The 18,175-nt window shown below is 36.9% G+C and overlaps 1 protein-coding gene across 5 annotated transcripts in view; it reads right to left on the bottom strand.

The window, feature by feature from the left end:
* Nucleotides 1-18,175, bottom strand: part of PCGF3 (polycomb group ring finger 3) — a 58,981-nt gene that overhangs the window by 1,109 nt on the left and 39,697 nt on the right. For all 5 annotated transcript variants that reach the window (XM_039359695.1, XM_039359690.1, XM_039359693.1 and 2 more), the window contains exons 3-8: nucleotides 12,357-12,474; nucleotides 7,784-7,880; nucleotides 7,421-7,476; nucleotides 6,014-6,124; nucleotides 3,712-3,800; nucleotides 2,835-2,972 (exon numbers count right to left, since the gene is read on the bottom strand). In XM_039359695.1, the coding sequence (XP_039215629.1) occupies nucleotides 2,835-2,972; nucleotides 3,712-3,800; nucleotides 6,014-6,124; nucleotides 7,421-7,476; nucleotides 7,784-7,880; nucleotides 12,357-12,465 (600 nt within the window). In that variant the 5' untranslated portion in view covers nucleotides 12,466-12,474. The remainder of the gene's footprint in view (nucleotides 1-2,834; nucleotides 2,973-3,711; nucleotides 3,801-6,013; nucleotides 6,125-7,420; nucleotides 7,477-7,783; nucleotides 7,881-12,356; nucleotides 12,475-18,175) is intronic.

Raw genomic sequence — 18,175 nt, 5'->3', positions numbered from 1 at the left:
ACAGGAGATGCAGAGTTATTTCAGGGCATAAACTTCACTCTTCACTCTGCTGGATCACCATCTGCTCCATAATCTAAAAAAGACCAGATATTCTGGCCTTATAGAAATTAACTAAATCCAGACTGAGAAAATTAACAAAGTGAGCATGTGCAAGTTCTGAGTATCATTGTTTGAAAAACCTGGACACGAAGGCCTGAGAAAATGAATTCTAAAACTGGTAGTTAAGAAAAATGAGTTCCTGATAGGATTCTATATAGGATACATGGAGGCTAATTTAATTAGCTATCCAGGGAATGATTATTTCCAAATAGGCAAGTTACAAGCAATAACAAAGAGAAAATGGTAGAAATAAGTGTCCCTTCAGATGTGAAATTTCTTGCCTGCTTTTAATTTTTAAGCCAGAGTCTGATCTCATGAAAATCAAAAACCTCACATAACTATTTCAGCTATAACCTATGTATGCTCTCAAAACATAGCAGATGTCCTACTTGACACATAAATGGTTTTACATTTATTTTCTCCTTCTGTTCCATCAGTTGCTGATACTACATTTTACACTTAAAATCCTCACACTCCAAAGGTTCTGATCAACATTTGACAGATACCACCAAAAAAAGCATATATTGCCCAATAATTGGAAAATCTTTTCTTTCAGGATTCTTCCAACAGGGACTAGAACTTCATTCCCACTTCCAAAGAGCTACCAAACCAGCCTTGACTCTCTCAAGTCTGTTAAATTCACAAAGTAAAAAAAAAAACAAAAAAAAACCCCTGTGGTCCAGGATGAATAGGCAGTTATTTTATCTGAAATAAACACTGTCCCTGAATCAGATTAATGAGCAGTAAGAGAATAATTTAGATATTAAATTCTAGAAATCCTTTTGAACCATTTTTACTGCCCATTTGTTCCAAATTATTAAAGTAGAACTGCTTCTCTAAGTAAGGATACAACCCCAAATCCTTCTCGTATTTGTGAACATGCTCACCACACATTAACAAATTATCAGAAATAGACTAGAGAAACCAAAGGTGAAATTTCTAATGAACTGGAATTGTTTCAAGACATGCAAGCATTTAGATGAGTCTTTCTCAACTTTGGCAATGCTAAGTTGTGTAGACTTCAACTTGCCATTACTAGTTGGTTAATTCCGGGAGTTCAAGTCCACACATCTCAAAATTGCCAAGACCAAAATATACTGATATAGATCAAAGTGAGCATGTTCCACCATAGTCTAAGTGGGAAAAAAAAAAGAAAACTTTGAGATATGCCTGAGTGAACATTTTCAATGGAAAAAAGCAGGAAGAGGAAGAAACCTTACATCTATCAACAGGTCATATTAAACTCTGTGTGTGTGTGTGTGTGTGTGTTTCTTGCAAATCAAATGCAGGTTGAATTGTGCTATGAAGCAGCCAAAATCTTTCTGCCTTTCATAGAATCCGATTTTTTTCAAAATCATTGTACTGAGAGCTATTTTCTTGACTTCAAGTTGATTTTCCAAAGAAACGAAGAATCTCTGCATGTTAATTAACAGATCTTCATTAACGTGTCTTAGAACATTTTGGGGCTTTCAAGGCAGCGTTGACTCCTGGCAACTGGCTGGACAGGTCCCTGGAATTTTCTTGGCAAACCTTGTCATTGCCTTCTTTTTAGGGCTTAAAAGGAGTGACTGGCCCAAGGTCACCCAGCTGGCTTTGTGCCTAACAACGGACTAGAACTCATGGCCTCTCAATTTCTAGCCTGGTTCTTTAACCACTTTAAACCACTACACCAAACAGGCTGCATCTTACTCAAAAGCCCTAGTACACAGGGCTTTTGAGTAAGGCATGTGGACTGTGGAATTGCTGGCTGTGGAATTCTGGGAGTTGAAGTCCTCATGCCTTAAAATTGTCAAGTTTGGGAAACACTGCCCTAGTATATTGCCAAGTAAGAATCAGACAAGACATTTCCCCAAATGTAAAGCCAATGTGCTTATATGCTAATGAAAAATGGGTGAAACTCAATTTCCTTGCAATAAATATAGGAAATAACCTAGACATGAGGGATCCTTGGTACTCTTGAGTGTGCTTGTTTTCTAGCAGACATTTCATTACCAAACTAGGTAATATCATCAGTGCTACTAAAGAGGACAGTTTGCTATCAGTTTATATTCTAGTGGTTTGCCTGTCAGCGTTGCTGGGTATGGTCTTAGAGACCACACATATTAACCCTGAGCTACAAATATTCTCTTTTATTAGTTCTTTTATTAGGCAGCTGGCTTTCCAAGATATTATTTAAATAAATGCATGGCATTTTAGCAGACATTAGTTGTAACAGATTATTCTTCAATTATTTGCACTGAAATTTTACATCATTTCTTTCATAATCCATCCACAATACATATGTAATTTGAAATCCTAAAGTTTAAACTGGCAACTTTTTTTTATTTTTAAGGAAATTATGTGACCTTCAGAATTCATATCAAGGGCTGAAGGCACTTGCTTGTTCTGCAGAAACAGAGTACACTGTCAATTTTAAACACTTCTCCGCTAAAGGTCTCCCCACAAAATTTTCTCACTAGATATATTTACATTAATGCTTCAAGTGCAAACTAAGGAATACCGGGAAGCTTCAGAATCGTATTTTAAAAGCTTAATATCTTTTAAGGCACTGCTTCATTTACTATACATCAATTAAGTGACTAAAACAACAATTCTGTTTCAGGAAAAAGCAACCAACTCTTAAGGATTTAATATGACTTTTTAAGAAAAAAAAAGTTACACAATTATTTCTTTTAAAAAAATCAGCCACACTTTTTTCGTTCTTTTTTTTGTTTTACTCTATCAGCATTGATTACCTCATTAAATGAAGAAAGATTAAGTTTTTTGGCAATGAACTTCTTTAGATGCAAGACTGTAGCTTGTGCTGAGCAACGAATCCACTTCCTCTTCAATCCACGCAATTTGCTACTGTTGCATTCCAAGCAGATGCTTACCTTTAAAGAAAGATCCAATACTGGTTACACTTTAAGTTCTCATTTCATAGCAGCAGAAGCAGAGAAATGAGGACTCTAAACCATGCAATGCTCATATTACTTAACAAGCAGAAACCACAGGTCAGTGGTTGATCCGCTTAAATTCAGAAGGAAGCCTATCTAGCATTGGTTGCTATGAAGAATTGGTTTTCTATGGTGGGAAAGTCCTCCAATCTGGAAAAGCTTCAGGACACAATAGAGAATAGTGTACTAAGCTGTTTAATCTACAAAAAGTACTAAGCTTTCGTCAGCCAAACTACTGACATCGTCAGAGTGTAAAAAACGCCGGATCCGGGAGTTAGTTTATATAACTGACCGCCTCTGCGCTCTAACCCTTGAACAGGTCATTGGTCCACTCATTAGTACCGGCCGTGCTGTTCTTAAATGGCCCGTGCTTGTCAATGCATCCGTAGCTTCCAAGGTTGCTCCCCTGCCCCCAGTCATTGTTATTCCCCTGGTGTGTGTGCGAGCACCCAGGGGGTAGTTGTCAGGTTCCTCCTGCTCTTCTCCCCCCACCTCACTTATCCTGCCAAAGGTGTGGAGTTCAGCTCTCAGAATTATCCAGACAGCATATTGAGAATTCTAGGAGTTAACACTACACATCTGGAAATTCCCTCACTGAGAAATGCTGTCTTAAATCACCAAAAACAGGAACAGCTGCTAGTTCTGCTGAGTTCAAAGAATTATATTTCAACAATACCTGTTCATCACTTCTGTGATAATCATTATCTTCTTCCTGCTTCTCTTCTGATGTTTCTTTGTTTGTGCTCTCATCTGCTTTAGTTTCCCCTTATGACAAAAGCATAGAGGATCTGTTATGAACTGGAAGACTCCAAAGATACAAACATTTACATGAAACAAAATTACATCAAGTTCAACAACTTTTTTCAGAATGAAGTCTGTTGGTCCCGCAGAAGTCAAATCTCTTCAAATCTCAAATTTCTGTAGTACTGGCATTGTATTTTGATAAGTTGTGCTGCAATAGCACTTAGTAAATTCTATCCTAAAATATATTTACAATCTATTTTAGGATAGAATTTGCTAAATACTATTGCAGCACAACTTATCAAAATACAATGCCAGTACTACAGAAATTTGAGATTTGAAGAGATTTGACTTCTGCGGGACCAACAGATCTATTTTAGCATTGAGAAAACTACTGTCAGTTAGTTAGTCTGTCTGCCTGTCTGTCTATCCATTCAATTTATATAGCTTACTATCTCACATATATAACTTTGTGCTGCTCAACGTTAAAACACAAAAAATCCAACACAACTGTTTTGAAGTCCGACCCTGTCACTCAATTGTAGCTGAAGAAGCTCAATCAATTTATAACAAAGTAAAAATAAAGAGTTCTACAGCCAGCAAGCCATCTGTACCTCACACTTTCCTAAAATAATGCTTGTAGAGACAAAATGACCACATAGTATTTGAGACAAAGTGGCCCTCTGCCACTTTTATATATCTCATATATTTTTTATATCTCACATCCAACAAATCTGGGTGCCTTATCCTTGTAGAGTGGCAGAATCTTCCGTAGTGATGCGATGCTCTGTTATGAATACAATTCTGTCACTGGTGCGGCAATAAACAGTCTCCCAGCACAGCCAAGTCTAGCATTTACTATTGTATCTGCCACAGAATTAGCAGCATGATCTTTCCTAGGAACTGCCCTCAAAAGAAGCTGCTGCCATAAGACTTACCTAACTGCCTTAGCACATAAAAAGGCAAGCATTTTTGGAATGTTATTAAATGCAGCAAGCTCACAGGAGTTGATTATTTGATCATCAAGTTTCTTACTTTGGAACTGTTTAATTGACAATAACAACCAGTTTGCAGAGGACTGTGAAGACTTTAAAGTAGGATTAATGTCCTAGATCAGCAGAGGGCAACCTACTGGCCAAAAGTCTCAACACTCCATTTCTAGCCCTTTCCTCAATCCCAGAGTAAATGGGATGGAAAATTTAAGACCTTCTTTATTTTGTTGTTATTTTTTACTTTTATTTTATTATTTATTCTAGCAATTTAAGAAGCATTTTACTCCTTTAACCTTGCACAAAGCTACAAAAAAAAAAAAAAAACAAGGCGGCCGAGGTGGCGTAGCAGTTAGAGTGCAGTACTGCAGGCTACTTTAGCTGACTGTGTTCAGCAGGTCAGCTGTTCAAATCTCACCGGCTCAAGGTTGACTCAGCCTTCCATCCTTCCGAGGTAGGTAAAATGAGGCCCCAGATGGTTGGGGGCAATGTAAATATATATATACATTGCTTACTGGTGTACACCGCTTAGAGAGTGCTTGCACTTAAAGCGGTATATAAGTCTCATAAAATAAATAAAATAAATAAATATCTACATGAGTGATTTCTTAACGAAACTACTTTGTCCCACACAGAGAACTTTGCAGACTAGCAAATCTTGCAAGAGCCGTCTTCCTGCATGAGATTTTGGAATTTAATGTTTACATTTATACAATTGTTTATCTATTTCTTAGTGCTCATAACGATGAGTGAAATCGCGAAATGGTTTCTGCAAATGAAAAATGGTTGCTAAACCCTGTCCTACAACAGAAGTTCTCAACTTTTTCGTTCTAGTGGGAGTAAATGGAATTTTGGAAGAGTGCTATGCTTTGGTCAAACTGATACAGGATAGCCACCATTTATGGGTACCCATAAGTCTAAACAGAGAGGCTATATATGCACAAATAATGGGGCCAGTTCAACAATTCTGGGACTAAATGGTCCATTCCAAATCTTGGAGAGAAATCCAGCTGTGAAGATCTTGTTGCAAATACATCGATCAGAAAATTAGTGAATTTTCAGCTTTTCAGTCAAGTACTCACAGCAAAGCACTAATTTATGCAAGAAATTGACAGTTTATATTTCTTTAGCAAGGTTGTGATAAATGTACTATATGAAACTAATCTAGTTAAACAAAAGAGCAAACCATTTCCTTTGGCAAACACAGTAATTATCCTGAAAAGAACAAGCACATGCATTTCTATTTACCATTACGGTGAGAATCTAAATGCTGCTTGGCTGAGCACGTCTCCCCTTTGATGTCACCTGGTACTTCCATGCCCAATTTGTGGTAGAATTCCCTCTGCTTCTTCATTTCCGCTATTTAACATTTTAAAATAGTGTCTTTAGCTAAAAACATGGACTTCATCAACTATGTAACAAACAATGTATTCCTCTCCCTTGTTTAGAACATGTAACAAGAGCCCCCTCTAACGTTCAAATGCTTTTTTTGTGGCCAACTCATAACACAGCTGGACAAATCTCAGGATTTTAAGAACATCCCATACAATGCAATACTACTTTTCAAGTGTTACCCAATACTGTTCTCTCACTTGTCTACTTGTACAGTAACATTTGGCAAAAATTAGAATCCAGAAAACAAGCTAATTTTTGTTTTATAACATTGACTTATGCATTCATCTTTTTGAATTTTCCCCTCCTATTTACATACATCAGAGAAGTGTATTCTCCAACCACACTTTGGGGAAGAGAGTCTAGCAACTGGGAGTTAACTTCTTACATTAGTCTTCTCTCAAAGTAACATTGGAATTATCAACAATATGATCCCCAACTGTTATTTTATAATTTTCAGTAAAAAAAAAACCTAGTTATGGTATTTATAGTCCATCTATCATAGATACAAAATATAATAAGTAAATGTAAAACTGGACACCGTAATTGCTTCTATACTATCAAATTACCTCTGTATTCATTTTATGTTTATAAGTATGAAGAACTTTGGGAGATGCCAATATTCCTTCAGAGTTAAAAAATGCCCTGGGAAGTGGCAGGAATGTTAAAATTTTAAAACCTGTTTCTGGCAATTGCTTCTACTACTTTTTAGAAAAGGACCTTTTTAAGTCATATGACTAAAATGTTATTTGAATTATATGACTCAAAAAGGATCTTTTTGAGTTATATGACTAAAGTGGGGATACAACCATTTACTGAAGATACTTTAACCTTTTACTGATTAATGTTGAGCATAGCTGCCTTTTTATTCCTCTTCATTTCTTGTAAACCATGATATGATACTATGACTCTATGGGGACAAGGAATGAAGAAATTTAGAACAATACCAGCTATACTGGTTGGGGAATTCTGTGGGAATATACCTAGTGGATATCCAGGTTGGAAAAGGCTTCTGTGATTATTTTTTTTTTCAATCTTGAGGATTCTGCCATCACATTTAAAAAATAAAACTTTTGCTGTGGGCTCCCTTGTAATATGTGGCCATCCTTGCTTTGCCAAAGCAAGCGAGGAAAAGCAAAGCAACGGTAAATGGCACCACTTCCTGTAACCATTTGACAGTTTGAACCGTGTCTCCCAAACATCTTACGGAGGGGATTTATTCATATATATAAATGTCTTTCGAACAGTTTACTGTTGACTTACCTTCTTGAAGACCTGGAACAAGCTTGTAAACAATATCTTGCATTGTTCTGTCATGACTGACAAGACAAAAAATTAGAAATTAAAATGGCTACTACAAATACCTATAAGAAACCTTTATATATTTACACCACTAGGATAACTGAAAAATATCCTCTTCCTTTGGGCACAAATGAAAGGGAAACTAAAGAAAGAAAGAAAAAAAAGGTGGGGGGGGAGTTCCTATACCATTTCCATTTCCATTCTGCTGAAACACAATGGACAAAATCCACTCATGGGCACAGCACACCCTTTTCCCAATTCATGGTTCAAAAAAGGTACATCCAACAGATTTCTGCATGTATTTTTTTTTAACCCCATACGTACCCAATATACTGGAGAGGGTGACTCTGGTGTATTACTATCCTGCATGTGGGACAGGTATTATTTTCTTCCAAATATTTTACCAAGCAACTCCTGCAAACTGTTTTACCCAAAAAAAAAAAAAATGTATCAGTTAAAATGATTACAAGAAAACATTTTTGTTTATCTGCGAATAACATTTTAAACTCCAGACGTAATTCAACTTGTATAACTTCAGGAAGCAAAGTTAAACAATGTCACTATTTCATAGTTGTGAATGCAGAAAAAGCAGTTGCATTCACAGCCCAGTTTTAACGAACACAGAACCTGCTTTAAAAAAAGTGCTTGTAGTCTAATGAACATTTTATAGGGAGTATTTTTCCTTTCTGTATAAATTTAGTGTACCCCAAATTTGCATCTGAAAAATGCAATATAAAGGTTTCGGATATAAAATCTATGTCTTTGTTCTTGTTATTGGAGATACGTAAGATTGTAATCAATTTAAACATTGCAGGGTCATTTCAACACAGAATAAATAGTTACTGTACTCTGAAGCAGACTTTTTGTTAAGAAAAAGCAGTATTATTTAGTATTTATAGTGAAAGATCTTTAGTCTTACTTAAAAATAAACCCTGAAATATATGCAACAGCATGGCATAAGTGGTTGTTAACTATCAGTATACTTGCAACCAAGCTTATTCTGAAGCTAGAGATGGCTGTTGCAAAGTGAAACTTCCTCAGTAATAATTCAATTAACATTTCGCTGTAACCTCTTGAAAAGCGACAATACCAAAGACTAAAAGCTGCAGTTAAACAGTGCCATCTACTTTTCATATATGAAGATACACACTGTAGGATATAAATGAGCAAACTTGTGGTAGTGTTTACAGAACAGAGGAAAAAAACATTCCCTTTAGAGGAAAACTTGGAAAAAAAAGTGGGTAAATCTACACATTTATATACTAGCCTTCCAGAAGACCTTGAAGATCTGATTTTGTGTCCAAGCCTGGGGCCACAGCCATGTGAGGGAGCCTTTTCCTATTCCTACTTCATAGTCCTACTCCTTTGGAGCTTCCCCGAAAAATGTGTGCTGTTAACACATTTGGTCATCCCCTGAACAACAGTTTATAGCTGGCCAATCCTTTCAATCCAGAAGCATCCAAAGCATAGTGTGGTGCTCATTCATATGTATGTATGTATTACCAATAAAGGAGAATATCTGTAGTTCAGGGTTGAAATGAGGGCTCCTTGGTGCTGTCTGAGCTTGCTTTTTTTCTTGCAGATGTTTCATTATCCAAACTAGGTAACATCATCAGTGCTAGTGTTAGCACTGATGATGTTACCTAGTTTGGGTAATGAAATGTTAGCAAGAAAAAAAAAAAAGCAAGCTCAGAGAGTATGTATGCATGCATGTATCAATAATAGTAGTGAAAATAAAAGTGTGATTCTTGGGTGAATTCATAACCAATAAAAACGTGAGCACCAGAAATATAATAAACTGAAAAAGTTTAATACCATCACCAATCACCAAGCTTTCATCAGAGACTTCTGACATCGTCAGGGTTAATGCTGCTCTATTGGAGAGTATCTTTATAGGTGAGCCGTCCTTTGCATACGCTCCTAGTTCTTTTCATAGGTCCTAATTGATTTGGCTGCGTTCTAATTATAGCTTCCATATTGATGTACGTATATATTTTGTTCATAACATGCCTTATATGATAGTTATTGAATATATAATGCTTTATATATTTGTTTGATTCCGGGTGATGTATGTTATACATCACCCGGAATCAAACAAATATATAAAGCATTATTATCATTATTATATGCGGGTAATCTACATTTAGTTTAGTTTAGTCTAAGATCGGGAGAAAGTTAAGAATTCAAATCCTAACCAAGGACCTAAGAATTATTAAGACAGCATCTAAGAATGTATGCAGTTCCAAGCAGAGGCTTTTTTTGTTAAAATATGGTGTTCAAGTTCAATAAATTCAATATTTTCAGATATCAAGGAAGTTGTCCAGGTATTGCTTTGAGAGCTCCAATCTCAATTGATATAAGAAATGATTTCTTTTTCCATAAACATTCAACTTAAATCTGCAAGTCTCGGTATTTTGTAATTTTTTCCAGTTGTTTTTCCTCAATCCTAGCATTACCTGGTATCAATGAACCAGATTGTCTTCTATTCAATAACTATCATATAACGCATGTTATGAACAAAATACCTGCCTGTTTGGATCTTAGCATCCCGTAAGATCTTAACCTGCTCATTTTCCTAACTGGATGATTCCAGTAGTTTTTACTACATTCAAATCCAAACCTCTGGTAAAATTTCCAATGTATAATTTTGGCAACTTGATCATGAACTTGCTTGTAAACAGTTTGTGACATTTTGCTACAGATACTGATCAAATGGTCAATTGTTTCATCCTTTTCACGAGAAAGGCAACATTTGCTATTGTCTGTTACATGTTGAATTCAACTGGTTCAAAATGTATTGACCCACATTATTTATTCTAGATTTGCACACGTGTCATCTCTCCTGCAGGAGCTAGATTGGCTGATGATTTGCTTCCAGGTCCAATTCAAGATGCTGATTATCATCTTTAAAGCCCAATAGGGGGCCAGGTTATTTGAAAGACCATCTTTTCCCAGTTACACCTACCCAATCCACCAGAGACGGGAGGCAGGATATGTTCTGGCTCCCCTCTCCTCAGAAGGCCCATCTAGGAGGCCCTTCTCCATTGCAGTTGCTTCTCCTGTGGAATATCATCCCTGCAGAAGTAAGACTGGCTCCCACCTTAACACTCCTTCAAAAGGCCCTGAAGACATGGTTTTGCCAGCACACATGGGGAACCCCAGGGTGATATGGAGCCCATTAAGTGGTTGGGTTGATAGTTGTTGCCGGGGAGGGGGGGAGGGATTCATTGGGGTTTTTTTAATTGGGATTTTATTTCTGTATGTCATCTGGAAGTCACCATGAACGAGTTGGGCTGCCGTATAAATTTTCTAAATAATTAGTTGTGCACTCGAGGAGGCAGAAGAGAAGCCATTGGAAGAAAGTTTTTGGTTTTAGAAGCATTGAATAATTGCAATAAAGTCTAGGAAGATGAGATTCATTTTATTTGATCCATTCTTTTGGTTTATAGAAAAGGAGGGTCTTTAATATGCCACCATATTCATAAAGCCCCCAGTACGGAAAGTAAAAACTAGAAAAAGTAAAGAAAGGTTTGAACTTAGGAATAGTAGGTGATTAAATGCAGTGCAGCCACCTGAGCTAAAGAAGTTTACTGTAAGCCTCTCAGCTTTTTGACCATAATTACACATTACATAATTCTCATTAGCTACCCTGTGACCTGTCAGTCTTGTAAGACACCCTAGCACCCAAATTAGATCTGTCATCTTGTTAAACAAAGCCATAACTGGGTCTACCAATTATATAAGTATACCAATACTTATATAATCTGGCAAACATTGTTTTAACTAAATCAATTTATCTGTTATTTCTAATCTCTTTTCATGCACTATCAGCAAAATTCTCTTCATTGTATTAGCTACAGATCTGCACATTCAGTTCAAAGGGGAGAAAGGAAACACATGATGCCTTCTCAGCAGCAGTTAGAAACGTAATATGACCTGCAATAAAACAGCATCACAATTTTTACATCACACTCTTTAATAAAAGCTCCCATTTCAGCATTCGTAGGTATGTACCCGAAAGATTCATTACCTACTGTTTTAAGTAAAAAAAAGTTCAGAACATTAAGTAAAAAAAGTTCAGAAAATATATGATGCCCCATATTTACATCCTCTCCTAGATGAATAAGTAAGAGGTCTTAACAGTTCAGAGCAGAGGATTTTTACTGATACGTTCTTATCTCTAGAAAGATAATACGGTGCCTAAGTTTCTTTTGCAAGAGCAGAACTATTCGTCCCCATTTCTTACATAATCAGCTTTCATTCACTTGCCTCTCAGGGAATTATACAACATCCCAATATTATGGAATTAATTCAGAGAAGACCTTTTCAGGTATTCACAGAACTGCACAATTGGCTCACATTGGTTGCCCCATAATATGGTAGAATACAACCTCTTCAACCTGGTTGGTTCACTAAATTTATAGTAGGGTAAACCAGAACAGGGCTGAGAGTGGACACTTTTTTAGGCAAAGCAAGGGTGGGAATTTTTAAAATAATGAAGATTTCATACGGAAGTAGGCAGGCTCTTACTCCATGAAAAAGCACAAACAATTTACTTGAGAGAGGAAGCTATTCGGAAGGAAGGAAGGAAGGAAGGAAGGAAGGAAGGAAGGAAGGAAGGAAGGAAGGAAGGAAGGAAGGAAGGAAGGAAGGAAGGAAGGAAGGAAGGAAGGAAGGAAATCTAATCCTGCCAACTAGTGTAATTCAGAGCTCTCTGAATTTCTTAATAATAGCACAGGAATGCAATTAAAAAAAAAGATTCACTTCTGAATAAACAATTTGAAATTAAGAGGTAACTTAACAAACATTAGCCATTCAAATAAAAATCAAAGCTAAATAATTATGTTTACATCGAAGTAAATCTAAATTCACAATACACAGTAATTATCATACTCACAGGTATGCAAGCATTCCGTTACAGTGGTAGCATCAATAAGATAACCATTGCAAAGGCGGCAAGTTATATGGGCATTGATGTCCCAAAGTTTAATTTTTCTTGTCAGCATCTTTGGTGTCTGTAAGAAAATGAGGCAGGTATTTGAGGTATGTCTACTGCTTTTAAAATATCTGACCCTCATAATGAGCCTTGAATGCGGGGGGGGGGGGGGATGAAAACAATCTAACAGCTTTCTTCTCCAAACAACCTTATTTTTTAAAAAAAAATAAGCCTGGTTTAAGAATAGTGCATAATCATAAAGCTAACGACTGCAGAAACTGTTGTTCTGGGCTTTGCATTGCAAAATTTATGGCATTTCATAGTATAAACTTTAATCAGCCTACTTTTCAGGAACAGTAAGTAAGGGGAATATATCTGTTTTATCTGTAATCTATATTCCGGAAAATGCTTAGCTCTTAAAAAAAACTATAGTTTTCTAAAACATATTAGTAATTATAAGAAAAAGCAAAGTCTAGCCAACATATCTTTTCAGATAATTAATTTTTAAAAGAATATACATATAAGATAAATGTACAGCATTTTAGAAAAATAAAGTAGTGTTGCCTGCTTAAATATATTTAGGAGTCCCCTACCCACTTTTAAACTATAGATAAATATGCATCATAAAGTAGTTTTCACAAATTGGAAAACAAGTGCAAAATAAGCACTGAATTATATTTGAACGTTATAAAGCATAGCTCCTTCGCTTTTAGAAAATATTTCAATAGAACTTGGTTTCTGAAAAAGAAATTACTGTATGTCTATATGCAGGGCTTTTTTTCTCACAGAACGCCCAGAACGGAGTTCCGGTACCTTTTGGGGATGGAACCTCGTAGGGTAGGCAAGGCGGGTTGTATGATGTGTGTGAGTTCCAACACCTTTTTTTTTTTTTTAGAAAAAAAGCACTGTCTATATGTAGCGTATAAAATTTCAAGGAAAGCCATGGAAAAACTTTTGTATTTGTTTTTTTCAGTTTTCCCACATTATTTGGGAAAGTCTTCACTGATAGTCAATTAAAAAATAAATGACAGATGGCTGCACACTAACTACAGAACTTTTTGCGTCTTTAGTTTTAAGTAGACTGTTCCGTATGATTTTAACTATCTCCTTTCCGACTTGCGATTTCCCTGTTGTTTTAAAATCTATAAATAGCTTTAAAATTTGAAGTTGCTAGTTACCTTGGGACCCCTTCTGCATGAAAAGGTAATTTAGAAATTCCTATATAAATGTTTTTGAAAAACCTTCACATCGATCAGATATAACATAAAAACATCTGCTTTTATTTTCTCACTGGGAAAAACCGCACCAGAGGAAACGAAATAGAGTACTAAATAATAAAGACAGGAGGGAAGCATTTTCACCATCTGCTGCAATGAATTTATGCACGGCAGGTGTCACCAAACTAAGATGCTTTCAATAAAAATTGCTGAGACATTTTGGCTGAAAAGTTGTCAATTGTTGTAACTTAGCCTTATAATTTGATTGAAATTAAGACAGTCAATATGTTTATTATATGTTTTTCATATTATATGTAGCCGGCTCAATTAGCAGATTTTTTTTCCCCCTTCTTTCATTTTATAAGTCACTACAAAGACTTGCAGCTGTTCTCCCCATCCTTATCTTTCTAATTGACTGGCTGGTTGGAGCCTCACCCCAAGAATTGGGACAGGGAGGGATCCTGGAGGAGATTTTTGGGAAATTTATTCCCCAACAGAGGGAGTTAAATCAGAATGCGGGAGAGAGAGGAAGCCACAGATTCCAGCAGCTCAGAGAGAGAAAGGGAGGGGTAGCATCACAAAAGGCGATTAGAGAAAAAAAAAGTTTTAAAAGGACCGAGGGATCAAAAAGAGGAATACTACTACGGAGAAGGAGGCTGGACTCCTTTGGAATGAGAGAGAAATTGTCACCCCAAGGAAGAGCGACTGCTATATCTCAGCCTGGAGAGTGTATCCTAGCTGCCATGAAAGGGGTGACAATCTTATCCCAAGGTAGGATTCTAGATAAGAAGAGGTGGCGCAGCAGTTAGAGTGCAGTACTGCAGGCCACTTTAGCTGACTGTGTTCAGCAGGTCAGCGGTTCAAATCTCACCGGCTCAAGGTTGACTCAGCCTTCCATCCTTCCGAGGTAGGTAAAATGAGGACCCAGATTGTTGGGGGCAATGTAAATATATATATACATTGCTTACTGGTGTACACCGCTTAGAGAGTGCTTGCACTTAAAGCGATATATAAGTCTCATAAATAAATAAATAAATAAGTCGCATCCTTGGTTTGGTGTTGCTCCTAGGCCAGGGGTAGGCAACTTTGGCTCTTTTATGACTCGTGGACTTCAACTCCCAGAATTCCTGGCTCAAGAATTCTGGGAGTTGAAGTCCACGAGTCATAAAAGAGCCAAGGTTGCCTACCCCTGGCCTAGGCCATTGCCCCTGGCTGGAGGGGTGGACTCCATAGGTCTCTCACTGGACTACAGAGGCAATAGAATTGACGAGGAGCCATTTGGCCAGTCTTTGAGACCTATTTGGGTGTTTTAACTGAACTGAGGCTCGGACCATTATGCTGACCGTTGCTGAGCCACCTGAGAGGCGCTGAGACATTTTTAGTTTGAGCAACATTGCTCACCGTAAGGTTTAACATTTTAAACTATTGTGCTGTTTAATCTGATTTTATCTTAAGGCCCACCATTTTAATGTGTTTGTTGTGTCATTGTTGTGTATCTACTGCACTGATGCTTGTTGCTATTATCTGTAGTTGTTGCTTAATTTGATTTTATTTTAAGGGCCACTATTTTAACAGGCTTGTTGTGTTAACACTGATGTGTATTGCACTGGTGCTTATTGTTACCTGTAATTGCTTTTGAATTTGATTATTTTAATTAAAGCCCATAACTCTTTCCCACGTGGGTTGGTGTGCCTGGGCCAGCTGGGCTGGTCACGTGGGGAAAAGGATAGAAGGGCCCGATTGTTAGCACCCCTTTGGGGGAAGTGCTACATATATTTACATCATCCCTTCTTTTTTATCAAATGCATATTTAAAGATTTAGCTAACAGTATCAAGAACCAAGTTTGAGTAGAAAAATGCAAAATTTTCAAGTGCTTTACTTTCCTTTTTCATTCCCCCTTCTTCTCTTCTTCAAAATGCTAATTTATTTTAAATAAAATTGTGCACTCCTCAAGCAAAACATTTTTATGTTAAAATTCTCAAGGAATTCTGCATAACTCAGGGCCCAAAATTGTGATGTGATAATCATAGGATCTTTAATATATCTGATAAAATATAAATATAATAGCTAACAAAAAAGCGTCTTCTATTTCTATCTTCTTTTCTCCAGGATCAGCCAAATAACAAGATTTAACCATTATCATTTCCTCACCAGCTAATGTTACAAATTAATTATCCATTGTGTAAGGGAGTAAACAAAAATGCAAGCCATCTACTTAATCCAAAGTACAATGAAAAATATTTTCAAAAATCTGCAATAAGTAAACAGTGTACCATAGATATGGGATATCCAAAGCCCAGAGATAAAAACTGAACAAGTTAACCTAATCCTCAAAGAATATAACTTAATCCCAGCTAATCTATGAAAACAGAAAATTCAGTTGTTTTAGGAGAAGCAAGGCATGAATTAAGTTTGGACTAGAAACCGTAATGGAATCAAGCTGCAACCAGGACTATAATATTTAATAATTCAACTGTCAGAGAATTTATAATTTCCAATCTCCACGCTAGTCTGTTGCCGAATTGTTTGGTATCTTAAAAACTAAACCCTCTCCAATACTGTTTCTTTGAAAAATGGTGTCTTCTGTTGAGCAGGTGGGAAGTGATTCTTCATGAAAAATGGCACCAAGAAAATACTGCATTTGAAAGTTCATTATATCTGAAACTGTAAACAAGCATGCAAGTGTATGGACTTATATTTTATATGAAGTTATTAACGGTAATGACACAAGTGCACAAAGCAGACTAAGTTGGCTCATACCAAAGAGCTATTGAAACAGAATTCTGTCAATCAAATGCCAACAGGAAACAGAGCAGCAGAACGTGATCACAACACCATGCATGTTCCCATGACTTAAATTGAGAGACCTACTGTCTTGCTATTATAGGTGCTATATACCCATTTCAAATAGCAGTCACACCCTATCCTGATCAAACTGTAGATACAGGATTCAAGACCATGCATGGAAGCGGGGGGGGGAGGGGGAGAAGAAAACTGAACTTTAGCTCTCCCACAGTTGTACCTGGTTTGGTCCTGAGATACTCTTTCTTCCTTACAATGGGAAGTTTTTAGTTATTTTTCAGCTTATTTATCAGGAATTGTTGCTGTTGTTGTTGTTCCAAAAACAAGACAGTATAAAATTGCACTGCTCACTTTCAGGGAAAGTTAGCCGTCGGTCAACACAACCATTTTCACTATTTCCTTAGTTTTGCCTTTTACACAGTATATATTTTTAAAACCTTCATTTGGCCTAATTTCTCAACTGAGCCAAACAAGTTATTTAAAAAACAACATATGCCTACAATATTTTATTGATTTGCATGCTTCTGGATAAAATTCTAGTAACTTCCCTCTTTTATTTCTAAATCATGGGGAAGACTCTACTGCAGGGGTCCCCAACCTATGGTCCACGGCTCGGGATCAGGCCATGGGCTCTTGGTCAGTAGGCCACAGAAATTGCTGGCCAGTGCATACATGCATGGACGCACATTTCCCCCCCCCCACTTGCGCTAGCGCCCAGGGTGCTGTTTGCGCATGTGCATGGGTGCAAACGGGAATGCTAGCATGGGACGGGTGTCTGCAGCTTGTTTTCACATGCGCCACTAGCCCGAGCAATTTTGAAGCTGTTCTCCTTCCCAGAAAGGTTGGAGACCTCTGCTCTGCTGTACTTTTCCATTTTTCGCCAATCGTGTAAAGATTGAAATTTTACATGATGCTCGTATGAAAATGAGACAGCAGCAATTATTTTACAAATCTGTGGCTTGCACATTTGGGTAAATGCTGTTATCAAAATACTATTTTTAAAAGCTGATAGATCATATGTTGGTTCACTAATTCCCAAATTATAGCCACAAGAAAGAACATACATTTATTTTGAAAGGTTCTGCAAGCTGAATGCCCACCCACAGAGTTGGTTGTATACCCCACTGCTTTATGAGTCACTCTGTACGACTGGTAGCTTGATGAACTTCCTTTTCAGTTTCTGCAGAAGGTTCCTATCAGAGGTCTGTCTGCATTCAGCTGAAGGCAGCTGCACTTTTCACTTGATCTGGATGGGGAAATGAAGCAATTTCCCCATAGACTTGTTAAGTATTTCAATTTCCCCCTAGATTTATCAAGTATTTCTTGTTAATGATTACATTATTTTGAATATTGTTCCTCCGATTATTAGTGTAACTGCTAAAAAGCTTGCTTGCTAAACTTTGTGCGACGTGTCAAGTCATTAGCATAAAAGAGCATTTGCCACTAACAGGAATTCCCTAATTCCTATTAGCAGGAAAAGTGATATGGGAAAATTCAAACATTCTTCTGTGATTTACATTTAAATAGGTTTTAGGAGTTTGACTGAAACACTTTCACACATCAAATATTATGATTAAATCAGTGAAATTATTTCTTTTTAGTTTCAACATAGCGATCAAGCTGTAGCACTTGAAGCCAATATAAAATCAGCTTATATCTGGCCTGGAAAGAATGGGATGTTCACGTTAGAAATATTACAGCTGTATTTGGTGAAACTGCAGCAATGTTTCATATATATATACATACATACACATATACAT

Source organism: Crotalus tigris, unplaced genomic scaffold (genome assembly GCF_016545835.1).
Source record: "Crotalus tigris isolate CLP2741 ecotype Arizona unplaced genomic scaffold, ASM1654583v1 scf7180000019100.1392032, whole genome shotgun sequence".
In the NCBI taxonomy this organism is placed as follows: Eukaryota; Metazoa; Chordata; class Lepidosauria; order Squamata; family Viperidae; genus Crotalus; species Crotalus tigris.
The sequence above is the reverse complement of the archived record's forward strand: the minus strand, read 5'-3'. Positions and strand labels throughout refer to the sequence as shown.